Source organism: Corvus kubaryi, unplaced genomic scaffold (assembly GCF_017639235.1).
Source record: "Corvus kubaryi isolate FWS band 111438036 unplaced genomic scaffold, C.kubaryi_AGA036_p1.0 37312, whole genome shotgun sequence".
Lineage (NCBI taxonomy): Eukaryota > Metazoa > Chordata > Aves > Passeriformes > Corvidae > Corvus > Corvus kubaryi.
In genome coordinates, this window is record NW_024581098.1 from 3,320,414 (window position 1) to 3,347,181 (window position 26,768).

Genomic DNA, 26,768 nt, shown 5'->3' on the forward strand with positions numbered 1-26,768 from the left:
TATTTTCAGATTGGAATAGTATTATCCATATGTGAAATGGATATCCAAATAGTCTAGCCCATCATACGGAGGTAATAGTAATTTATGTACACTTGCACCTAGATTTAGCCTTGCAGAAGAAGTGAAAAGACTTACAAGGCAATGTACTTATTACACCACCTGATGTAATACATAACTACTGGTCCCTTCCCAAATCTCTCACTGAACTCCAGTAGCCTTTGAGAGCTGTTTGTTGCAATTCAGTTTATGAGACAATATTTTAAATGTTCTTACTCCAAAGAAATCTTGGAACGATGAAGCCCTCTGAATATTTTCTTTCTAAATATGAAACATGTTCTGCTAGCAGAAGATTTCAGAATTTTAAACAAATATAAAACACAGTTTATTCACCCCAGTGAAAAAAGACATCCTGTAGAGGGGTCTGAGGCTTGAGTGGACACTGTGCAATTTCTCCTGGCTTTAGCCCTCAGCACTACAACTCATTTGTCTATTGAGTTTGAGAAATCCACAGGAACACCTAGGAATGTATATCAGATGTGTTTTGACCAGCGTGTACAAGGAGCTGAACCTTACTCCAACTCTACAAGCAGGAACATGCTGGCCTGACTGTACATGGACCAGAGATATCAAAGCTCTCTTCCTCCTCTGACCAAGTAAGACACAAACTTTCTCTAGAGAAAATTCAAAGGCACGCACACCACTGCTGCTGCTGCACTATAAACCTTATGTGATTTTTAGCTATTGAAAATTCAGAAGATTTCCTCCTCTTCCTTGTATCTATACAATGATGAGTGGCTCCTGGCTTCTTAGGAAGGGTGTTACTCTCCTTACCCCTCACTAATTGTTAAGACCAAAGTCCAAAGAGTTTGCACTAAATGGGCAAATCTTTGAGGGCAACCTGGTAGATCCTTCCAGTCAGTGTGCAAAGATGAGGTCGCTTTTCAAAATTTTACCACGACTGTGGTAAGGCCAAGGTTTTATTAGTATTTGCAGTATTTGATGCAATTTCCTATAAATGTCCCAATGTAGCTCAAAAATAATCTGGGGCACCATCAGTATAGCAAAACCTTGGGCATATGTTTTCCTGAAATCTCAGGCAAACATCTAGAACATTTCTCTTTGTGGTACCACCATAACGGTGTCACACCAGAAAAGGAGAAGTCAGTAACAATAAAGAGTATTTCAGATGTCCAATGGAACAATATGCCAAAGATTTAACCTTCCAGAGGAACAGGTAACAGATATTTAGGAGAATTAGTTTCACAGCACTGTGTGTCACCACAGCTATGAATAAAGATGTCACAGAGCTTGGCCTTTGAGGAGAGAACAAAATCATTGAAAAACAGGACTGACAGGAGGAGAATAAAATACTTCTTCCTGGGAACTGAGCTGTGCTAAATAACTGATCCTTCTTGAAAAGCCTCAAGTATCATACTTCTCTGACTGTTCACTAGTTAACCTGCTGCCTGTCAGGGAAACTGGGAGTATTTATCAGCTAGTATTAGTCATGTGACTTCAAACATTAATCATATTTGTTAAAAAAAGTTGGTGTAGTAATTGCAATTTCTTACAAATGAGGGATAAAATGCTGCATTCCGCTTCAGTTTATTGAACATTTCAGGACTATGTTAACTGCTGCCTAATATATCTAAAATATAGTCAAATGAAGTAATCTTTTAAAAATAAAAGGTTTATTTGTATGTGGCTTACTATACTTCTTCTAGGAAGCAATAAAAGGGTAAAATGCCCTAACAAAACATCAAGATACTATGACATGGTAAAAGAGAGACTCATACCTGATTGCCACACCTTTTAAAATTATGTATAAGGAGTCTTTTGTTCCCTGGTTTTTGGAATGTCAAGCAACTCATAAATAATAATCTGGACCTAAATAAACATACACTAGTTAAAAATCCCATCTTTATTTAAAGCATTAAATGAATCAGTACTTCAAGTATTCAAATAGCAATATCTTTCCTCAGTTTCTTACTTAACCTCTCTTTTATAAAGCCAACCTAAGACTATACCAATAAGCTAATGACAAATTTTTCTCAACCTGTTTAAAACTTTCACCAGACAGTTTTAGATACCATCAGAAATGCTTAATATTATTATATTATATTATATTACGCTAGTTTAAAGCAAGAAGCTACCTGCAAGCCTTTGTAGCAGGAGAAACTGAATTATGAGGATTTTTTTTTCAGTATTCCCTTAATGCAATTACCTCAATTCCTGTATTTCGTCATTCCATCAGTAGCATCAAGATTTTTTCAGCAGAATTACAAGAAGCAAAAAGATGACGAAAGTAAAAAGACCCTTATAATACAGTCAAGACTTAAAAACCCCTACATGATAAAGAGTTTGTTTCTTGGTTTGTTGTTTTTTGGTTTTTTTTTAATAAGAGGAAAGTATCTTCACTTGGGGGTCACTTCTCCCCTTCACTTGTAACATACCTACATAAGATTAAAATGTTCTTTTATTCAAGAGAGGGTTCAGTTACTTATGAAGAATTACTTACTCTTTGGCAGTGGTTTGTATCAACTGAAGAGAGTAACATGGAGAGATGTGTTTTTAAAGTGGGAAAATCCCACAACTCACAGACTTGAGCAATGAAGGTGCATACAACCTCTAAGACAGTAGTTGATGGGACAAAAAGGAAGCAGGGTCAAATCTTGGATCAATCCACTGTGAAAAAATGGCTAAATTGGTGTTTGAAGGATTTCTTGACCAACAAAGATGGCAACATCCAGTTACCCCCTCCCTCCAGCCCCCTTAAGTAATAGATAGTTGCACTCAACTAAAACCACCTTTGTTTAAACACACAATTTCTCCTACCCTCCCTCATTATCTGGTCAGAATTAATGATTATCTGATTCATTAATTGTTACTCAATTACCACTTAATCCAATCCCCATCAACCAATCCTAGGCACACCTTTACAACCACAATAAATAAGATGAATGTTCATCTACTCCTCTTCTTTTCCCACATCTCCTTCCCATCCTCCCTTTCCCACTCCCCCCAGATTAACACATTTTGGGATTTATTTTCCTGTATGAAATCCAAGAACTAGAGCGTTCTCCCTACATTTTCCACACAGGGTGAATAGGAGATGCTGGTCCCAAGCCCACCCTCTGGTCTCACCTTGGGGAGAGTGTCAGTGACTCCTGCAGTGTTGCCGTTCTAGCAGAACTCTTTAAAAAGTGCTCCCACATTGCCCAACATTCCTTGACTGTCTTTTCTCCTCCAATGCTACTTTTTGGGATTCTTTTTAATTTCTCAGCTCCTTTCAGAGAAGCACCTCCTTAGCCCAGCTCGCTTTAATTGTTCAGAGAAAACTTTTATTCACCCTGAATGAACAAACTACTTTAAACATGAAACAATCAAAAGACATACAAATTCACTAATAAAATTCCAATCACTGTACTGCCCTATTCCACATGCTCTGCAACTGGTCTATACTGTGTGCCATATGCCAAAATGATTTGTATATACTGTTGGCACTTTTCATGTTCCCCGCAATGTTTGGAATACCACATGGCACAGGGTGCAAGAAGATAAGATCGTTTATGTAAGCAAAATATGACCTTACAGCGTGTAAATCCCCTATGTGCGTATGCAGGAGAAAGAGCCGCGAGTACCAGTACTATCTGTATGCGTAATTATTTGCTTTACATGCCACATCAATTCTGCAAACAAATTGTAACTATTTAGCAATATTCATCTCTTTCTATTGTATAACACATAGCTGGGTAGAGAGAGAAAGGTAAGACTTTAAAGTTCATTAATAAATATATACTGCTTGCAAACTAGTAGAGAGATCTCAAGTTTGTGTTGTGAAAACAGAAATTCACGGCTGATAAAACAGCAGAAAATGGAAAGAACAGTCTGATCCAAAAACCAGAAAGTGCAACAGGCTGTGCTGCTCTGGGAAAAAACATGGGCCTAGAAAGAGTAAACAGAGCGTTTATATGCATCATTCATTCACATAAACATATATAAACCCACACACATCCTAAGTTGTGCTCTTGTGGATTGGTTTTTTTTAATTCAGAAGCAGATATAGATAAAACTTCCTAAACCTTCCTGTTTGGAATCTGAAGGTGATAAGGTTAAGTACTCTGAAATCAACAGACGACACATTCACTTTTCAGTACATATATATGTATTCTGCACAAATCCGGTATTACATGTCTTCGAGTATTTTGCACCTGTGCCTCTCAACACATGGTTAAAGAATGTCTGTTTGTATTAGCAGGCTCACAGCTTGAGCAGACTGGTAGCATTTGAATCAGGGGACATTTGAGTCCCACTGCTGGGTAAGAAAGAGGAATGCTGTCAGCCCCGGGTCAGGCTATAGGTAAGTGCCACCCACCTGTTACTTCACACATAGGGAAAGTATCGTATGATGCCCTCACAGAGGGAGCTGGAACAGTGTGGTTTATGCCCTACTTGGGAGGATGGCTTGGGAACAGCTTTACTTCAGCTCTCTGTCCTGCATCTTGAAATATTTCCTGCCTGGGGTGGCATGAACCTCTCAGGCTGGAAGAGGAAAGTCTACCCTTTACCTCTCTCTCCCTCCTCCCTTTCCAACCCCAACTGTTTCCATGGTAGAGCCAGCTTCAGGCGCTGCCAAAGAAAACAAGGCATTTTCCCACCTCGAGGGCATTCCCCTCTGAACATCAAACGTCTACAGCAAACAATGGAGTTGAAACAGCTTTGCAAATAAAAGGTCACAAGAATTTTTCATAGTGGAAAACATCAGGCTACCTACAGGCAGGGGTTGCTTCCAGCTCACAAACACTACACATGCTTTCAAACACACCTCACTGTGAGCTGAACTAGTCTTTGCTGAGACATTCCATGGTCCCAGTGATGTAACTCGAATTCATTCTCCCTCAAGCTATTTGGTAATCACCTTAATTGTCAGGTCTTAAAAAGAAGAGATTTTTAGTTCTTTGGGAAGGGAATGCATTTACATGCTGTAAGAAGCTAAGCAAACTGTAGGGTGTTCTGAAACAGCAGGTCACACACTAAGCAGAGCACAAAGCAGGGGAAAGGAGAAAGGGCATGTGCTACTGGAGAGCTTCAGGGAGAAGAGCAGAGCATGTGATAAGCTGTTGATGGAGCTGTACTTCACAAGCTCTAGCCAAAGGACAAAGGAGCAATGCAAAGAGCCCCTGGCTGCCAGAAGCTACTGAACCCATACTAGAGGCCTCCATGGAGACTTGGCAGGATGGTGTTCAGCAACAGCAGGAGCCACATGTTTTCTGGGCTCCTGCTCTATGCCTGCACATACGCTCAGCACTGCTAGCACAGCAGTCTCCCATGGGGTCATGTTTCCCCATGGCCACCCTGGCCCCTGCTGCCCAAACTTCCCCTCCGCTCCACTCTCCTACACCACTGGCATTCCTGCCTTCTTCACAAGCATACTCTGGTGGTCTTCCCTCTCTCCTGCCTCTCAGAAGCAGAGGGGAAGTGTGTGATAGAGAACTCTTAGTCCCTAGACCAAGAGCAGATGAAAAGTAACTCAAGAAATAATTTAGTGGGAAAAACACTGGACAAGATATCACAGAACAAGTTCCTGTTACTAATCCGAAGCCAGACTAAAATTCCTTCAGATGAGCATAACAAAAAAGTTTTACTGTGGGAAATTACCAGAGTTTAAATGTGCACCTCATATATTTGGCATTCATCTCTACAAGAATTCTGCATACAGGTAAGCCTTAGCAAAGAGGCAAACTGTGATAATCTGTATTTTTCTGCATTGCTGGGGCAGTGGAGAAAGGGAGTGGCGGGCATGGGTTGAAGGCTCTGAATTTTCAGAATTATGTTGAAAATGAAAATTGTCATAATTTCATAATAAAAAGGGCTTGCTTTGAATTTCTTTTTTATTTTCCCACTTTCCTACTGGATAGTTTAGCAGACACAACCCAGGAGAGTGGGTGATTGGAAGTGTAGTTAAGCACTTGCTCAATAAAAGAATTAACCCTACACATCTTTCACAAATTACCATCCTGCCAACTCCCATGGGAAGCTGCCCAACAAGACCATCACTCTCACTTACTGCCTACAGCTTCTCCCAAGATTTCAACACCATTCTGTACATTCATGCTTGACCTAAAGTGCCCAGCATGGAAATGCTCCTCCAATCTTGCCTTCTCTCCTCCTTCTCCACTTGGAAAAGACTGGTCAGCCAACATTTTCTTCCCAACAGGATGAAGAAAACCTATGAGTCTGACTATTTGCAAGAAGACACTCATGCTAGAAGTACCGCTGAGAACAAAACATCTGAGTTTTTAGAATTAAATGTGGGTGATTGAGAAAACTTAACTGGTGAAGGAAACTGGTAGTTAAAGGTCACTGATAACTGGGGGGTAGGGGCTAAAGGGAGTAGTTCAGACATTGTCTGTCATTGGTATATAGAACATTTCTATTTGACAGTTTTCCATGTTCAACCATAAAGTTGAACAACTGGTTTATAGACACTGTAACTTTAATCTTAGCAGAGACCATCAATTCAGATTAATCTGAAATCTTAACTCAGCACTTCCAAATAAAAACAGAAATAAAAACTGTTACTGGTTAATAGCACCATATGAATAATCTTATTTTTTTCCACTCTTTTTCCATAAGGCACATATACCAATTATTACAAAATGCCTAGAAACTTTAACCAGGTTCATGCCCCATTGGGCACATGAGATACGCAGCAGTTTGCTTAGACTGCTCACATGCTTTTAGCAAATTTCAGCAGATGGATGAAACAAAGGGGTATGTGTGTGTGTGTGTGTGTGTGTGTGTGTGTGTGAAGAACAACAGGCCATGTATATAATCTAGAGAAATCACTGTTAATTTTTTCTGTTGTCTTATCTTTACTGTAGTGAGTTGTACTGTGTATGGATGGATTTTCAAAACACACCAAGGTCTCCAATACCTCCTTAAAGGTCCCTCTTCTTCAGCATCCATTCCATTTGTACATCTGAACCTCAAGACAGTAATTTCTTTTTTTCAAGCAGGCAAAACAATTATTTCTCAGATATTAAATGTACTAACATAATACAGACATACAGAGAGAGAAAACATGCATTAAACATTTTGCAAAGGGGCCAGAGAAGGGAGTTTCTGGCAATTACTCAGCATAAGGAGTAAGATATATGGTGAACAGATTAGATAAAATAAGTAGTTGTCAACCCAGTACTGCCTGATGACAGAAGTTACAGTTTTATCTCTCTCTTATCCATGCCTCCTACATATCACGTGCCTCATTAGGATCCTATGGACAGAACACACAAGAAAAAGACCATCCTCAAGCAATCAGAAAAATCCATCCAAAAAATAAGTGAAAAATCTCCTGCCAGATCTAGTAAAAATGATTTCACTTGGCTGCAGGATATAATTATGTACTATCCTAGACCATCACAGCATTTGAGGAATGGGAAAATCCATGCTGTAACCAGGTGCCTTGCCATGGTTAAAAATGCCTCCTTGCCCTCAAACACATGTTCTCTGCATGTTGGGAAAACTAGCCATAAATTAAAACCAAAAATTAAAGACAATGAGCAACTGACTCAGGGAAGGGACTGGGCAGTCAGGATCTAGCTATGATAAATTTGGCTGTGTTAAGTGAGGTGACACAGAAGTATGAACTTTGATAAAGCACTAAAAACATCTTTGCCAAATGTTCGGAGGAGAAAGATGTTTCTTTTTAGGCTACATGGTCTATACAGTATCTGGTACAATGATCTGTAGCCACAACACCCAAAGCTAGCAGTACAGTGCTGGTTGTCCCAGCCATCTTTGTGGGAAAACTCTGTTGGGTAAAACTGCTTTTCCCAATTATCCACATTCCTCCAACTAAGTTCTTGTGCAGAGGTTTTCATTTCAGTCACAAGAGCATGAGGAACAAATGAGCAAGGACCCTGAATGGCTGAACAGTAAGTCCAAAACAAGCCCAAGGGCCAGCATGTGATGACACCGCATAGGTCATTTCCTTCTGCATAAAAAAAACAAACGCTTATGAAGCATTTAGTAGAATAGCAAAAATGAACAAAAATATTGTCTATCAGATCACACTGAACAAGTTTCCAGCAGATTTACCGAATGGTGCAAAACATTCCAGCACAATTTTGCGGGTTTGCATTAAAAGGAAGGATGTGAGCACATCAAAGCTTGAATTTTCTTCTGGTCCTCAAAAGACCAGTTGACTTTGAAATTAGAACGAACTGAGCTTTGACCACATTTGTAAAGGCAAAAGAGAACCAAATCACAGACACGATCTGTAGGGAAGTCTAGATACTGCCGACATGAGTTTTCCCACCTGTATTTTGAGGTTAAGGCTGTAGGCACTGAACACGCATAATTCATGAGCTGCACTTCCACAGCTTCACAGGGCTTTCAAGAGCCTGTCACATTCTTCTCAAGTGGATCATTAAGGGTGGTGTACCTAAATGGATGGGTGGAGGAAATTTATCTGAACAGAAGATTAGAAGTGATTCAATTTTGGGAGATAACCCGACTTTTTGTCTTGGTAAGACTATAGTTCAACCATGTGAGTTGACTCTGGCATGTGGGGCTACTCAGCAGTTTCACACACAGATTCTGTTGTGCAGATGAAAAAGAATAGCACTATAAAGCTTCTTTTTGTGAACCATAAAGGTATAATTCTGACATGATGATGGCTGATGTAATCAATGCTTTCATGAGGTTAGGCTTAAAGAGACAAACAAAGCTTTTTACAATGAACTTTTTGAATTCCCCTTGACTGAAAAGAGTTCATCACTGACAACTGGTGGGACTGTGACAAAGATAAGAGGAGTGGAAATTCACGCTGAGATCTTTTTACAATGGCGAAGGAATCTTCTCTAGTCTGTAAAACACACTGCAAGTAGCAGCAAAAGACCTGGGAAGAAAAGGAATAGAGATGATGGTCTTCAATACAATCTATCTTTGGAAGAAGAAAACTACTTGAGAGGGAAGTCAGTGCCGAAACTTTCCATTCCAAAGCTTTAACTACTAGAAGGACTAAATTCTCTGTGAGAAAGTACTAAGTTCACTTCACATTTTCTACAGAAATGCAAAGCAGAGCATAGACAAAATTTCCTATTTTTTCTTCAGGCATCTCTGTGGTTGCCTGGATGAACGGAGGTGTCAGAACTGTAAGGGGAACACTGACTGACCAGGAAAGGAAATTGTCTTATTGATGCAAATACCAGAGACCATGGTGCTTGTCATGCTGGAGCTCTAAATACAAAACTTCTCGTTCCTTCCTCATTCTCTGTTTTGCAGTTGCTTTTGTTATTTATTTTTAAATGCCCTCTCGACTAACTAGCTTCCAGAAGAAGAGGGGGGAAAAAAAACCGTAAAAGCAAAAACTGGGAGAAACCAGAGAAGGATAGCTGAGCCATCAATTTCTCTAGACCAAACCCTTAGGTCCAATTCAGCCTGTGCTACTGCCAGCCACTTACATCATTCACAGCAGAAACTTTAACAGTCCAAACTGGTGTGCTCAAGACTAGCAGGAATACTGCTTATTCGCAATATAGCCTAAAAGCTAAACACAACATAATTTTAGTATCTGCATAGCTGCAGAGCATTATTTAAATAGAATAGCTTTTAAACAAGCAATACTCCATTTAAAGATGCAAATCTCAAGATTTGCTGCACTAAAAGTTTTCATACAAAATCCTCTTGAATCCTGGAAAACTTGTTCGTTAGAAAGGTGCATGCTGTTCTAATATATATATCCTATGTCAGCACAAACAGCCTTCATGTAAACACGCAGCCGGGAGTACCATGAGTAACAACTCTGTTTCCATCAGAAGCCCTTTATCCTGCGTAAGAGGTCTGCACGCTAATAGATGTCCTAGGCTAACGCTAACTAGCTACAGCTGGCTCGCAGCTATAAAAAGCATTAATGAAAACATAAATACTAACTTCTCCACTTCCCTCAGCCCGTACGTCAGGGCTGCGCAAAGGCACCGCTTTCCAAGAGGTCTGTGTGAATGAACTGGCTGCTCTGAACCAGCTCGCTCTGGTTCTCCCGAGTTTGTTTACTGAACAGCGTGTGCAGAGACACACTGGGGGATGCAGGGGGAGAGAGACACGCCACGTGCCCTCCGGCAACCCCGAGCCCTGGGCTTCCAGGGAGGGCTGGGATAAAGGCAGGAAGTATCTGTTCACCAAGGGGCTGACCCACGGGCAGAAAAGAGTCAGTCTGAACACAGCCCGACGTTACCATCTATCCATCTGTGTTTAGCCGTAATATCCCTTTGCTTTGCTGTTACAGACTCGGTTACAATAAATAACGCGGGCAAGCGACATTCACGGAGCAGAGAAACAACACCTCGTACCTGGGAGTTCTGCGCGCTCTCAAAACTTGCTACAGTACTTACATTTTTATTGTGCCAAGTATAAAACTAAATTGCAGGAAAAAAAGGAAAGAGACTCAGGTTTATCCAGGACATATAGCGAAAAGGAAAAAAGCACCTATTTCTACTCCATGGGACTAAGAGTTGCAAATTGAGACCAAAACATCTGGATACTGAAGTGCTACAACAACCAGCAATTTTTATTAATCCACACTGCACACAGACAAAATCTTCATTATTATTTGACTATTGGACTGATTATCTGCTCTGTTAAAATAGTTGGTTTTATCGTGAAAGCAGTTACTTTGCCACCATCTGCTTCTGTGGATTTCAGCAGGTTGACCTCAGACAGAGAAAAACCCTTCCGGTGTTTGCAGGGAGGCCAGGCATGTTGGCTTGCTATCCAATATCCTAGGCTAACCACAAGCCTGAATCAATAAGTAAGAATCATACCTAGCTTTTATTTTTTATTTTCATTTTTATAATTGAAATTCATTTATACACAAGGTCGATCAGGAAATTTGGGATTCTTCATTGAAAAAGTTTAGGAAGACTCAAAAGTACATTTATCTTAAAAAAAAAAAAAAAAAAAAAAAAAAAAAAGTACCTTATTTCCAAATACCATGATTCCTCTTTCTCACGATTTTGTTCAATGCATGACTTTTTCATTTCTTCTGATTTGCACTACCCAAATAGCAATGGCAACCAGGCAGATCACCCCCAAATGCAGCTTCTATGTATTCAGCAGGGATCAAACAAATCACAAAATGCAACTCATTTGTCTATGCAGGAGTTTCCTAAATCTAGCACATAGATGTTATCCTATGAGGTCCAACCCTTGCAAGCATTTAAAAAGAAATTACCTGATTGCAATTCATTGATTTGCTGAAGTTGCAACCTCTAAACCAGATATGACACCTCTTTTTGCTTTGAATTCTCCTCCTTCTCCTTGCACATATAAGCTGATTTCCAACTAATTTCTTAAAAATCCACTACCTTAGTAGAGTCCCTTCCCACTTGTTTATGCTTAAACATAAACGGCCTGAGAGACACTGATTTTCCTAACTGTTCATGCATCCACTTCAAATACCTGTTTTCTCAGAATGTTATTGCTATGATTCTCCCTCAAACCCTGGCAGTCCAAATACAAATGGTGACTCATACACAGAAGCACCAAGGTATAGATGAGCTCCTAACCCAGATATTTTTCATCATGACTAAACAGCCCAAGCTGCAGCAAGAAAGTTTTGGCAGTTTTCAGCTCCCTTGGAAAGGAAATAACCACTTACCATTAAATTAAATAGAAATAAAGAAATTAAAAACACTTTTGGCAAGATTAGGCACTGAGTGTCTTTGCTAACATTGTCTTCCACGTCCCACTTATATTATGTTAATACAGCCACTTAATTTATAGCTCCATATTGAAGATGTGACATAACTTGTTCCAATCAAATTAATTTCCTTGAACATTTTTCCTCATGTCAAACAGAATTTACAAATTTTGGCATTTGTTCAGAGGCAGTGGAAAATGCATAATCCCATTGTTATAGGACAAAGACAAGAACATCTGTAGTTGTCATGACTAGATCATATTTGAATTCAATAGTGGGGAAAGCTGCTGCCTCAGAGAGGAAATCCACAGCTTCCAGTAGACCAGGTTATTCAGAGTTCCATCCAATCCGGCTCTGAACACTTCCAGGGAGGGGGCATCCAGAAACTTTCTGGGCAACCTGTTTCAGTGTCTCGGCACCCTTAAAGAATTTTTTCCTAATATCTAATCTAAACCCACGCTCCTTCAGTTTAAGGTCATTTCCCCTTGTCCTATAACTACATGCCCTTGTAAAAAGTCCCTCTCCAGCCTTCCTGCAAGGCCTCTTTATGTACTGGAAGGCTACTCTAAGTTCTTCTCTGGAGCTTTCTCTTCTCCAGGCTGAACAGCCCCAACTTTCTCAGCCTGTCAAATCTGAAACAGCTCTGAAGTACACTTTGCATTCACTCCTAGCCTTAGGCACTTGTAAAGCATGTTGTCCAGAGGAGTCCACACTGCAGTCAAACACACACCTCCAATAAAGTATCTAAATTCAACCTGTTACAAAACCAGTTTGAACATTTATCAGGCAGTATGTATCAATTAAATAATTCCTTTTTTTCTCATTGTAGGATGAAAATTAAAAATAACTAAATCTCTCTTAACTGCCAACCCACTCAAACCCTTACACTGTGAAGTGTAATATACAGGAAGTTCATCCCAGGCCTTTGCTCATCACTTTTCCCATTTGAGGAACATGTTCTTCTCCAAACGCTGGGAAAAGCCCTTTTGTCAAAAGAGGGAGTTGAAGCATTAACTGAAATGAGTTCGAGGATTTCAGCACAGCAGATCCCTACTCAGTGTGATGCTGCTGACTGCCTTTGGCTGTGAGAAATGGAACAAAACCAGCAGCCACCAGTCAGAACTGGCACGTGAATGTAAGATAACCTTGTTACATTTATAACTTACATACCAATTTTAAACCACAATGCTTACCGAAAGAACTAATTGTCTTCTCTGAGGAGCTTTGTTTATTTGCATTGTTAGCTGTATCTTCATCTTTTGCATTTTATAAAAAAATGTAGAAGAGCTTAAAATATAGATGTTCAGGCCTACGTTTCAGCAATATTGTCCCTTTCAAAGTCTGTCTTTTCTTAATTAATAGAGCATGCCCATCATCTGCACAGAACTGTGTATTCCTGACTCTTTGAGTCTCAAGACCTCCTTCTTCCCAAAAGAGTATGTTAGTAATACTTTTCCAAGGAGTATTGATCCGTTATATCCAACAGAAGCTTTTACAAAGCTGATGACAGAAAGTTATTTCTAAGAATCTTCCATTTTGGAAAATCACTATTACATAAAATCTGCACTGATGTTTTCATGCACGTGCTCTACCTCTGCAGATACTTAAGGCTATGCATACAAAGACTGTTTACCTGCCCAAGTGGCAAAGAAATGCCATGTAATATTCAGGTGGTTAAAATTCTCTCCCAACTGCTAGCTCACCTCCATCCAGGCATTTATAACATTTAACACTGCTCATGGTTCTTGCCTTCGGGTACGATGGTAGAAGAAAAACAAATTCCAGAGACACAATCTGACTTCTACAAAGGTTCCTGAGAGCTTCAGCACAACTTTAACACCTCCTCCAGGAAGTCGTGTAGTCAGTGAAATGTAGAGGTGTAAAACACACATGGAAGATTTCTGCTCTCAGTTCTATCAACCACATAACTTTCAGAGATAAAAAAATTCAGGGGGAAGAAAGGTCAAGGCCAAGGAAAAGATTCCATACCTTTTACGTAGGCCATCTTAGAATAATTCTAACAGGTGCTGGAAAATAACTATTCTTGTTTGAAACCACGGAATGTACAACAGCACATACCTTGACTGTGGCTCTAGGGCTGGAAAATTACCTTTTCAAATTGTTTGCTTTCTTCTCCTTAGACTGCTTTCTACTGTAGGACAATGTACAGGGACCACATCACTCTTCCCATTCCCACCATTTATACAGTCCCTCAAAAACAACCAATTGGGTGCATACAGCCATGAAGCAAATGGCAGTGGGAAATGTTCAGGTGCAATAAAGCTTCCCCAGCTTCCTAAAGCCCTGCATGTGATCATCAGAGGTGAGAGGTGTGAAATGGTATGGTTACAAGGTAAGTGGTGGGGAACACAGAGCTCTACATAATGAAGCTTCTATACCACTTACCTGTCTCTCTGTGCTACTCAGGTATCTCTACAATTTCTCTGTCATGGGGAATACATCCTTCTCGACCAAAAAAAAGGCTTGGGGTGTGTGTGTCTGTCTTCTGTGAGGACATGGGTGCTTTACTGATCAGACTAAGCACTTGAGTATGGAAGAAACACAAGCCACCAGTGTCCCCTTTTTGCTAGATGCATGCAGGAGCCTACACACAGTATTGGCCACCTGATGGTTTCTATTCCTGTCCATTTGCTTTCCAAAGAGACTGAAGCCCTGTCACACTTGTGGTCTGTGCTGGCTATGGTCTTCTTAAGCCTCTTTTCTGTACCAGCATTTTTTATCACTTCCCTGACATATTTTAGAACAACAGCAAGTTGTTTAATTGCATATTCCCAGCACAGGGACGAAAAACGCTGGTGTACATTGAAGGGTCTTTTTTTTTTTTTATTTGTACAGAGTATATCAGATAACAGTGCTTTCACCTTGCCCTTGGACAAAATAAGACTATGTAAATATTTAGCACTGAAAAATAAACAGCAATGTCAAATTAACAAATTGTTGTACTACGGTGGCACTGGAAGAAGCCCAAGTTCCATTTGGTTGTCTGCAGCATCAGCAGCAGGGAAAACAGACTCTCAGGGCTATCCAGACAACAGCACGGGGAAGCTACAGTGTTAACTACATAAGACAATTTAAAGTATTAGTTGGACAGTGTGATACCAAAGATGTTTTTCCAACAGTCTCTTGTTCTTACTCTCTGTTTTGGCGGCTCCAGTTTGAGAATTACAAATAGAGCAGGGTGGAGGCAAAAGGGAATAATCCAAGTGTCAGGGAGTCTTTACTGTGAATAAAAAAAGGAAAAAAAAAAAAAAGAGAGAGAGAGACTTCAAAGCAGAAACCAGTTACTAGAGCTTGAACCACAGCTATTAGAGGAACTATTATAAGTCTGTCAAGTAGCAATTAGACTACTTTGCAAGAATATTAAGAGCACGTATCTTCACTTTGGAGAAGGATTTGAAAAGGGCAAAAATAGAGAAACTTTTTAGTTTATGGAGTACTCTCTACTGCATTTCAGTTACTTATTTCCTGTTTATTTTCCACTTGAAAAATCACATCCCAGAAACATAATGTAATTTTTAAAAACTTGCATTTATGACCATTCAATTTAAAATGTTTTGTTGAAAAAAATACAAAAAACAAATGGAATGCTGTAAACAGATTTAAGTCAGCCACAAAAAACATTCTGACAGATGTTAGCATCTGTGAACATGGATCTTTCATGACAGTCCTTTCCAATCTGGGCTCTTTTCAAATAAGAATACCTCCAGAGTTTTTTTATGTTGTTTTTGTTTATTTCAATAAGCTTTATAAAACGTAAGGTAGGTTTTCCATACCAGAAGGACGACTTTTCAATATATTAATCCATCTCCTTGGAATGCTAGTTGCAGCATCTGACACTCAACTTTTATTTGTGCCTGTTGCCAGGCGTTGACCCATTGATTAGATCTGTGTTAAGATAAACAGCAGAGATCACTGGATGAAGAAAAAGGGGAAAAAATTAAATCTAATTTAGAAATTAATTAGTTCTACAGGATTATCACTTGCCAATAAAACTGTTTTACGAAGAATTACATATGAACAGACTACTCAGAAACTTGCAACAACTTGCTAGACCACAATGAATTACAGCAACTATCATGTTTCTGTGGGCCTGCTCAGAAAGAGAAATGTGATTGTCCTCACTTCTATTTCTCCCAGCCACTCAAACAAATCCTCAGCTCTTCTAAATATTTTGCTCCCCAAGGGTCCTGCTTGCATGGTGGCAGACCTTTCCACTGCTCTGTGATCTGGCAAATGGAAAACAAAATAAAGAGCAAAACTGAAAGAACTACAGATGACAACTAGTGCAGAGATGCAGATCACACTAATTTTTAAAGTAAATATATGATCTTTCTTTTGTTCTTGGAATAGAAAGCTATAGCAGGCTTTGTGCAGGTAGGAAATAGGTTGAAACATGCCAAGAGAAGTGAATGGAAAATTTGTCTAGTCACCCACAGATTTCAAAGTGTGGATTCACAGCTATAGCTAGCATTGTTTTCTACCAGCAGTGGTTAGCTCTTCATGACAACACCCTTTTCTGTCCAGCCTCCTCACGCAAATCCTCCGAGTGCTCTGACCAGTTTAACTGCCTAATAGTCCTAAAAATGCATCTATTTTAGTTACACTGACTACCACACAACCAGCCCTGTCCTTTAAGGCACAAAACTGACCAGCTCTATTTTTTACTAAACTCACGTGGCCTGCTCAAAACAAACAGATACTGGCAGGAGCAAAATCCAAATTATACACTGCTTTATCCCAGGAACACAAAGTACAAGGCCAACGCAGTGAGTCAGACACCTCTGGGCCAGTGAGCTCCTCAGGTTGACAGGAGTCTCTTTGGGATCCTCATACTTCGTAAGCCAGGACATTTTAAAAAAGAATCAAAACAATTGGGTTTAGACAAACATGTGTTGTGTCATTAACAAAAGTATCTATCTGCCATCAGAGGGGAAAAGGCAGCAAAAAGCATGCCAGGAATGTTGGAAATGGGCAGACAGTCACAGCGAGTCATATTTTCTTCTTTTTTTTTCCACCCCAAGAAAATCCTTCAGCATGAAAAGTCCATTTGCAAGCGCACTTAGTTATGGGGGAAAAGGCAGATATTTCAACAATAATACAGGAAATGTGGATCCAATTTATGGACAACAGAAGCCGGAGAACTCCTCAGTCTCTGCAAAGATTTCTCAGCATCCTTGGAAAATGCTTTGAATACTTCAGCTGAGCAAACTTAAACCCTTCAAACATATCCCTTTGTCTATCAGTAAAAGGCTATATTCCACACATGTGTATTTATGAACAATAAATGCTAGATGCATATAGGCAGCCCCGTAGTTTCTATGTTTCACAAGTGTTAGTTTTAATCAACTAAATTAATCCGCTTCCTTACAATCAAAATAGAGGTTTCTCCCACAACTTGCCAGTCTCTTACTAGAAACCGGATGCCTTGAACCAAATGCATCACTTCCCCTACTCCACATTTAATTCATGTTTCTTTGCAGTTTATTGTGGAGGTTTTTATGCTTCCCTGTGCCAACAGCATCTAGGTTATTGTGGAGTGCTACAAAAGAAGATATGCAGTAAACCAGCCTGTTGAAAATACTAATCAATTAGGTATTATTGTACCTTGATATCCAATTAGAATTTTTTGTTTATGAAACAATGAATAATCTAACTCATCTTGCCTCATAAAATACAAACCTTGTTCTTAGGCAGTTTTACTTTACAGAAAGAAGTTTAAAATAGGGGTTTTTAGTTACAAAAGAATAAGCCATCAGTTGGTTCGAAGGACTGCCAGAGGGCCTTTTTGCTCACTATCAGGTGACAGACATAGATGTTTTTGGTAGAGGAGGTCTCATGTGGATGTTTATCAGCCATGGAAATAGCAGCTGAAAAAGCAGCAAGAGGTGTTTTTCATTCCTCAGTCTGTAAAAGAAGTGTTCGTTCTCCCCTTTGCAAAAGAGAAAGTGGGTTGGTTTTTTTGATTCAGGATCCAAAGCACAGTCTGATAGCTGTGAACAACAACAAACAAACAGTTTTCTGAGCTATCTATGAAATTTGAGGAACTTTTAAGAGACCAGTTTAACAACTGCACATGAGAATACCCAGCTACAGCATGTACATAGAAGCAACAAGCTCTCATTTTTTATTTCATTTCTATTTCACGTTTGACATAAGAAGTGCAATCTAAGATTTCTGCTTTCTTTCACCCCATTCCTGTGAAGGGTGTGGGCTCAGGCAGGTTAACTACCTCAAATTGTGTGACTGCAAGTTAAGTGTACTTTTGGTAAAGAGTTGGAAATTAAAAAATCAGCTTGAATAACAGTCTGTCAGCTGCCCTGACATTTGATCAAATGTAGCTCTCTGGAAGAAAATCTACATGGAGGACTACTGTCCTCAAAACCACATATCAATGTGGGCTGGTAAAGTACTTTTTCTTTTTTAAAAAATATATATGTTATAGTAAGAATGAATTAAATACAAAGCAAAGAGTCCACACAACAAGATGTATCAATTACTTTAAAAAAATAATGTTCAATATAACTATTATATGTAAAAGAGCTCCTAAAAATGTTGGGGACAAGGCTGTTGATAATTACTTTCCTGTGGGTGATGACCAAGCCTGTATTTTAGGAAAGAATAATCTTCGTAAGTCCCTTCTGGAGAAATTTTATTTCTGTAAATTACCCAGTGGCTTACAAGGTACCAAGAATTGAGAGAATTCTAGTATTTCAAAAACTCAAGAAGAAGAACTGTTGAGGACATCATTATCCACCTGCAGGGTGGCTCAGAGGAACTCAAATTCTTCAAAACTGAGAAGAAACTTTTCAAAGCCTATTGCAAATTACATCTGGAGAGTTCTCAACAGGACCTGTTAAACTAATTGCACATCCCCATTCAAGTCCCAAACTCTGCAGGAAGAAATGTTTACTTATGTCCTGAAAGGCTGAACCTAGAACCTCAATACAAGCTCTTCTACTATAATGCACTTTAATCATCTTCCTGAGTGAAAATAAAATCTGATACATCTTATCTTTCAAAATTTGAAGCCAAATGAACCAAAAGCTAGTGCAAAACCAAAGGAAGAAAATGCAATAACAGACACAGCTAACACAGATGCAGGGTTGCTGAGAAAAACCGAAATCAGTCTTTGGCCTCAAACCTTGAGAATCATAAAAGGAGAAGGAAAGAATTCAATGGTTCACTACTGGTCAGAAAGGAAAACTGTTTGCCATATCTTTTTTATTTAAGAAAACGAGGTCCAACTCTTGATTCCTTCCACTGTAAACAGAACAGTGTTAGAATGCAAAGACTAAAACATAAGAGGCTAAAACAACTGGTTGAAAGCTGTATGTTCCATGGGGTTTGCATGTAATGTTTCCACAATGCTGCTCATGTTTTGACACCACAACACTTTTTACTGTAGAGGAATCTTAACTGCTGTGGCCTCCAGATTTCCAGAAGTCAACAGGATCTTTTTCCAGTGACTTCACAACGGAATATACACCTATGTTTCTCTAATAGCATCTGCGCAAAATCCTCATTATAGAAAAGCCTTTCATTTCTGTGTCTATGTATTTCTTTTTTGTTTCAAAAGACCATTGCATGAGCATAACTTACTACCAGAGCATACCAGAGACTGAAACAGGCAAATGGGATGTAACAATTATTCTGTGAAGCTCAAGGAACAGTATACGATGTTCTCAATTAACTTCTCACTAATTCATTTTCAGTGTTCCTGTCATCTGTTGATGACGTAAACATAGACAGATCCTTTCCTTCCCTGGGCAGGACTACTTCTGTGTCACACTATACCTATGAAAAAACGGCACCACTCCCATCAACAGCCCCATGCCTTCCTTGCTGAGTGTGCTTATTCCCCATGGGCTGACACTAAGAATGACATTTCTGAACTCCCTCCTCTTTGGTTTCTCATATATCACAGCCTCAACAAAGAAATTGCCATGCATCTTATTACTCACCTAACATTTGGTGGATCTGAATTCATGCCAAGTGTTGCACAAAGAGGCTTATTTCCTTGAGTATGGCTCCTGTACCCTTCTCTTGCAGGCAAACAGTACACCCTCTGGATAACGACTCGTACCTGCACCTCTCTCCATCCCATGGCTCCCTGGCTTTCAACCATGTCAAGCAGAGAATCATTAACAGCACTCAGCGCCAAGGGATGCTGTTTTGAATCACCATTGTTACGAAGTTGTGGAGCACAAGCAGCCTGGTGAAGGAAAACCCATTAAGAGAAACATTCCAGAGAACCTTGAAACTGTGTAGAGCTAGAGAGGAAAAACGTCAGCATGAAAAATCAAGTTTCAAGTGCAAAATCAGTTTCAAAATACTTACTGCTCCTAAGGTAACTTGCAGACTAGTGGCCAGTTATTTATTGTGTATTTTTAATAAACACTCAAGAGAGTTGCACACATGGTGTGCTTCTGTATTTAACTGGTGCTCTGCACTGAGCTAACTCAACCCCTGAGAGATGATGGTGACACCAGCAGGAAAACAGAAAACAGATATTAGCCCTTATGATTCTTCCCCTTGAATGGAGTTTCATTTTTACTTCTTTGATGTTCTGTTCCTTCCTCTTCTAAAAAAAGAGTGAAATTCATCTTGAATGCTTCCGGACTTTCAAATAAAGTTGGAAATGAACAGGTGCCTTTTATAGACTAGTAAGCTAGTCCTCAGACTTACACATTTCAATGGAAAATATTTCAAAGTAAAAGAATTAGATGATTAATGAAAAATACAAAACTTTTAAGGCAAAAACTTTAACTTATTTTTTCACTACTTTAAAAACATATTTTATTAATAAAACCTTCCAAACTTGCAAAATAAACTTCATGAACACTGCAGTTTGCCTTAATCTAAATTAGTAATGTAATTTATCTTAATTTTAAAATAAATCTCTCTCGATAAAAATTGCATGCAGGTATAGACTAACATGGTCAATATATATATAGGTCCCTTTGCAGCATGAACCAATTTTCTATTTTCACAATGAGACCTGTTTTTATAAAAAGCTGGATGCCAAGAAAGGTTTTCAGAGTATCACAGACTGTACCATAAGTATTATACACCAATAAAGAAGAATTTGCAGTATTTAAAAGAAAATTGTGGTACAACACTACCCTTTGTCTACAAAGTAGTTGCAATAAAACTTGTCTACCAAGTTTTAAATGAAGTGGTTTGTTTGTTAGGAGCAATGAGGGGAACAAGTAAATTGTTCTGGTTTTCAAATACCACAGTAGAAGCTTTTTACAAGTCAGAGTTGAAGCAAGAAAGGCGATTAGGATTTGATTTATGTAACTTTTTAATTCTCAGGCCTATAATGGGAATTATATATAAGGCAAACACAAAATGTTGACACTCATTGCTCCTCAAACTTGAAGGGCCAAACTTCTCAAATATTAAGAACCATTTAGGTAGCCAATATAAAGCTTTTACAAGAGCCTTACTTTCAGAAAGTGCTGGCACAGACTATGAAGAAAACAAATCTCTTAAAATACCTCAGCTTGTACGACCACAGTTACAGAAATGCAGAGTCAGTAGTCATTTTAATACAAATAAAGTCAAAATGGGAAAGAAAACAAACTGAAGGGGTAGGAATGGGGGATGATGTTATCAACTGATGCTTTAAAGAAAGGATAGGATCAATAAGGAAATGAGTTAAGATAAAGGAATAGGAAAAAGGAATGCTTATTTAAAATAGAATCTTGAGTGAGTTACAAGAAAACAGCTATTTTTTAGCTATTCAGCTATAAAGAATATGAGAAAAATCAATGAAAAAAACAAGTTATAATTACTGTTTAGCACAGTAGTGAGATTTCAGCAAAATAACCTCACAGCAGTTCAGCATTTGGATGGACTAAAAGCCTCTACTAAGAAAATATTATTAAAATAAACACTGCATATTAATTCAGCCTTGACTAAATGAAAGGGGAAACCAAACAGGTCAGTAATTTACAATTTTTGTTTTTCTTATGATTTCCAAACATCTGCTCACCAACTTCTTACCAAGTGCTTAATTGTGAACCAAATGGACCATACCTGATTATCTGAAGGTTCCTGGTGTAACTTATCATCAAGGTCATCTAGTCTGAAGGTCTGTGCCAAAGATATAATATTCTTCCTGATAAGCATCTTTGTAAGACCATATGTCTTCTCTCTGGCTTCTGAATGTTCACTGAGTATCACCTTCTGACTAAAGTAAGTGTTCATGATAACAGGAACATCTGCATTTTGGAGAAGCAGTTTTTGCCTGGAAAAAACAATTTAAGTGGTATCAAATCCATTACAAGTTAAACTACTGATAAGCACTATTTAAAAATGTGTGCTGCATTGCATTTCTCTCACCTTTTTTCTATATTTACCACCAAAACATTTCAGAGGTGTGTTATCCTAATTGCAAATTACCCATCCCACAGAGTCGGCTTGGCTCAGCCATCTTAGCTCAGGCATAGCCCTGGGCAATTGGAGATCCACTGCACCCAGGGACAAGTTACACATGGAAGCCAGCTGAGCTGCTGAGCCCCATCTGGTTTCACACAAATGCTACTTGGTGACTCTGTGTTGTTAGCACAGAGCACCAGGACCCTCTGCATACAGTTACTGAGGTGAAAGCCATGAACAGAAGACTATTAATCCTGCTCCGTGTTAATTCAGAGCACTGCTCCGCTGGACCCAGCCTGACCCTTGCAGGACATTCTCTGGTGAGTGCTTGCCACCAACCCAAATCCATTCTCATGCAGCTGGCAGCAAGCTGCTTCTTCCTCCTCTATTTTTCTAAAAGCAAAATCCTATGTTTTTCTTACACTATGCTGTATATTATCTTGCCTGTGCATTTGTCACTGTAATAAATGTGCTCTCCTAGATCCAGTTTTGGTTTCTAGTGCCAATGTAAATTCCCAAACAGCTCCACAAGCAGCAATTTCTTACCCACCAGGTTAAGGGAATGTTTGCAGAATCTCTAAACACACGATAATTTCATGCCAAAGCATGTGTTGATGTTGGGTTTTTCTTATGCTGGTATCACAGTCGCACATTTAGAAGTACACTTTTTATGCTCAGAGGACACACATCTAATGAAGTCAGCTAACAAAACCAACCAGTAATCTCATTTTCTACAGACCATAAAAACAGACCAAAATCAACTTGGTGACTTTACCGCATTCTGAATTTTTCTACTATTAGATTTTTATCACCTAGGAGTAAAACAAGGCCTCCTGCCTTGGCAGCAAAGCTGTGCTGACCCGAGTTCAGAACTTCACCCTCTAGACTGCTCAGCAGTTATATTATGGAGATGAAGCAAGTTTCCACATCTGTGACATTGTTTCTCAAAATGCAACCATACAGAGTTAAAAAGCAAAATGAAACAATGAAACACTCAAAAATACTTATTTCTGATCTCAGTCCATACAAGATCTTCACCATGGTCTCTTTTATAACAGACGCCTTCGTTCTTTAGAGAGTGGATAGCTAAAGGGAGATTGATGTATTCATATTTTCAAAGGCATAGGAAGAGTTGCAGCAAGTTTTAAATATAATCCCTGTCATTTTATAATTAGGAAAATAAAACAACAGCCAGATGATCTCTGCCTTTTAGGAAAAAAGGATACATTTAAAACTAAGCTCACAACTTAGAACTATGAATCACACATATAAATTATGAACAAGATGCATTGCTTCTACTGTGAACACTCAGAGAAGTTATGATTTGAAACAGAAAATTCATGAAAAGTTACAGCATAAAACTAAGTCCTGAACTTCACCACAAAGAAGCCTTACTGCCATCTGTGAGCTCCCCCGATTTAGGAGAGCAGCAATTCATGTCTAAGGGACACCGAGTCCCTTGACTTCAGATGAATTTGCTAACAAAGCTCCCAGTTAAGAGCATGACAGTAGCTCATAAGGCTGCTGAACTGACATTGCTTGATAATTTTCTGCATTACGGGATTAAAACTGAGGAATTAGCTTGGTCAGCAAACTGAAACACCTCTGATTCTATGAGATTTTTAAACTGTCACTTACCCCCTTTTTTCTAGAGAACAGAAATGTACATAAAGCTTACTACAGATCTTGGAACAGTTTGGGCTGTCTTTATTTGCAGATGTGTAATGAAAATTTTAGCACCTTCTTTCTTGAGATGTCTGTGTTCAGACCCAAAGTAAACAGGAAATCTCTCTGAACACGAGACCATTACGTCACTAATGTCAGAAGAATGTTTGCTTGATCTAAAACATCTCATTCTCTAAAAAAAATACTGACGTTAGTAGCAAATCATTTGTAGAAACTTTGAGGTTTATGGTTTTATTTTTATTTTCCTGAGCAGGAAAATGTGATCAGGTTTTTAACTTTCTTTTTTTTTAAGGCAGGTAGGTTTTACCGATACCCAAGTGACGTGTGCCTTGCTTTTGCTATGCTTATGCATTCCATGTCTCGAGTACTTCTATAATCGCCAAGAGCTTTCCTGGTGAAGCACTCATTATGTCATCGTATCTTTACATGGGTAATGCATAAAATAATGGCTAGTTGGTATTTCCACAAAGGAAAAATGGGGACATATATACATTTCCAGGAGAAGCCTCCCATTTCTTAAATGCAATTAGTTCACTAAAAACACTCTCCTGAAGAAATCACTTGGTTTAGACCTGCAAAAATGTGCACAGACTTAGCAGTAATTCTTCAGTTACATCAGAGGAATATTCACATATATTTACTTAAATCTTCCCTATTTCACAATGGACAGATACCTCACGATGAAAAGAACCAGGAATAAATAGAAATAAATCCCAATTGAAAGAAATAACAAAAAAGTTTGTAATAAGCTCATTATTTTGTGCAGTTAGATGGCTGAATGGAAATATTTTGTAAGTATACATACACATAGAAAACATAAAATTATTTATATTTTGCATACAATATATAGAATAATTGTACTGTTTATTTACATTATTACCAAGTTTTATATACATTCTTCAATATGAAGAATAAAATTATTAATATAGTATCAATTAATTGAATGAAAACTCTTTTTCCAGAAATTCTTTCTAGTATTGCTCAGCAAAATCAAGCTCTGAGGGATGGGAACTTTGACTGTCATCATGGCAGAAATCTCTGCATTGCCCCTGTATATTGTTTATACTTTTCTCTTTGCAACAAAGGCAACCATGCTAGAGACACATGTATACCTTAATTCTTTTTGTCTGTTTGACAGGTACAGATCAGGGCAAAGAAAACCCAACAGGCTGGAAGATTTGGGACAAAAAAAATCCCTTCCCCAAGCAATCCCTGCATGTGTTGCCCCTGTGCCTGAGACACCATAACTGATCACCTCAACTTTAAGCATCTGTTCCAGTTGCAGATTCCCTATACCCAGAAGCAGCCTTACTCTAGAATACAGAGTACACTCTGTAGTATCCTCTTAGACATAAAGTGTTAAATCAGCATTGCAAGCTTTCTGTGACCTCTCTTAAATTGCTTCTTTTCTATCTCCTTCATTATATTTTAAAAGTTAGTTTTCAAAGAATGAGAGACATCATCTCATTCAGCTAACCACAGAGATGATGGGGAAAAAAAAAAAAAGCTCATCACAGATTACAAACCCCCCTGAAACAATCTATTGTCCTCTCTGATTTTTCTTGCTCAGAAAAGGATATTTAAAAGTTGAATTAGTAGTTGACTTCCTTTGTAACTGCCTTTAGACCTTTGTAATGACATGAAGTAGAGACTGGGAACATTCTATACTACAGGGCATTATTTTCCTGGTATGTAGACCATCAGCAATTGCTGTAACTGGTCACATGCTAAAGGAACATGAGGCAATAATGTTATTTTTTTTATTTTCCAGCAGCAGCTTGCTTCTCTGTCCAAGAACGTAGCTTTCTTTTTCTCTTCCTCCCTCCTACAATGGAGGCTATCTGGCCAAGTAGAAGCAGGAGATGTCCTTGCCCACTTCTACGTTAATTGTGGTCTGTCCCCATCCGAGATGCGAAACGCTGCAGAACGTACAGCATGGCACTGGGTAAAGGAGCTGACGTTTCAATTTGGGGCAGGGTCTTAATCCTGGGGCAAACAACCAGTGGGTTTGCACTGTGGTCTGCCCTGCACAGCCCATCCACAGCCAGCGAGGAGTTGTGACTCCAGCAGCAGTGAGCTCACAAACCACACGCTTCCGCTCAGTTCTGCTGACATCAAACGGTGGTGCTGGTTCATGAACTTGAGAAGACTCTGGATCACTTTAAATTAGAGAACATATTTTTTTGTTCACTCTCCCTGGGTATTTTACTGGGCTTTTGTTTTTTGTTGTAGTTTTTTTGGTTGTTTTTTTTTTTCCTTTACAAAGTGTAAAATGCCTAGAGTGTTTTTTTTTGAAGAGTACACTGCATTAAATGAACACTCTTAACATTTCAGTGACCTACAACTTGCACTGTAATTATGAAACAGGCTATTCTCAAGTCTCAGAACAATGATCTCTGTGTAAAGAAGGTTTAACATCCACCAAAGTAGCACAGCAGTAGTACATGTAGAAAAAGAGTGTGCCAGAACCTTACACTGTTGCCCAGAAGTATGAGGAATCATTGCACCTAGGAACAACATACAGGGCCCATCCCTGACTTCCTAGGAATCGCTTGTTTTATCCAATGTAGAGGAAGTTGCTCATGCTGCCTCTTGCTTAGGGTTGTGTAGCATTTGCAATGCTTTATCTGTGAAATGTCCAAGAAATGCCTGAGCATTGAGCTAATGATAATAACTAAGAAACAAACCCTCCCAAAACCCCAAAAAAACTTAACAAGTTCAGACAGATCTCTGCCCACCTATCACCCAAGGACAGTAACTATCTTCTCAGTATATACACCAAATCAACAGGCCATTTGGGACAGACCTGCTTTCTGCCATGCCTAGAGATTGCCCAAACACAGACTTTTCATCCATGAATGAGTAATCTCACCACTTGTGTGTGAGTCTCCATCAGCGTCACTGACTACCCCTGTAACGCTGCACGGACACTGCGATTCTGAGCTCACATTTTACAGTACCTAACTTCTTCCCATGC

At 39.0% G+C, this 26,768-nt stretch overlaps 1 protein-coding gene across 3 annotated transcripts in view; it reads right to left on the minus strand.

Annotated features, from left to right (window-relative positions):
• SPIDR (scaffold protein involved in DNA repair) overlaps positions 1-26,768 on the minus strand; it is a 195,991-nt gene that overhangs the window by 47,082 nt on the left and 122,141 nt on the right. For 2 of the 3 annotated variants that reach the window (XM_042029051.1, XM_042029050.1), the window contains exons 9-10: positions 21,764-21,974; positions 19,684-19,934 (exon numbers count right to left, since the gene is read on the minus strand). The exons of the other annotated variant lie outside the window; for it this stretch is intronic. In XM_042029051.1, coding sequence (XP_041884985.1) covers positions 19,684-19,934; positions 21,764-21,974 — 462 coding nt within the window. The remainder of the gene's footprint in view (positions 1-19,683; positions 19,935-21,763; positions 21,975-26,768) is intronic. 3 annotated transcript variants of the gene reach the window in all.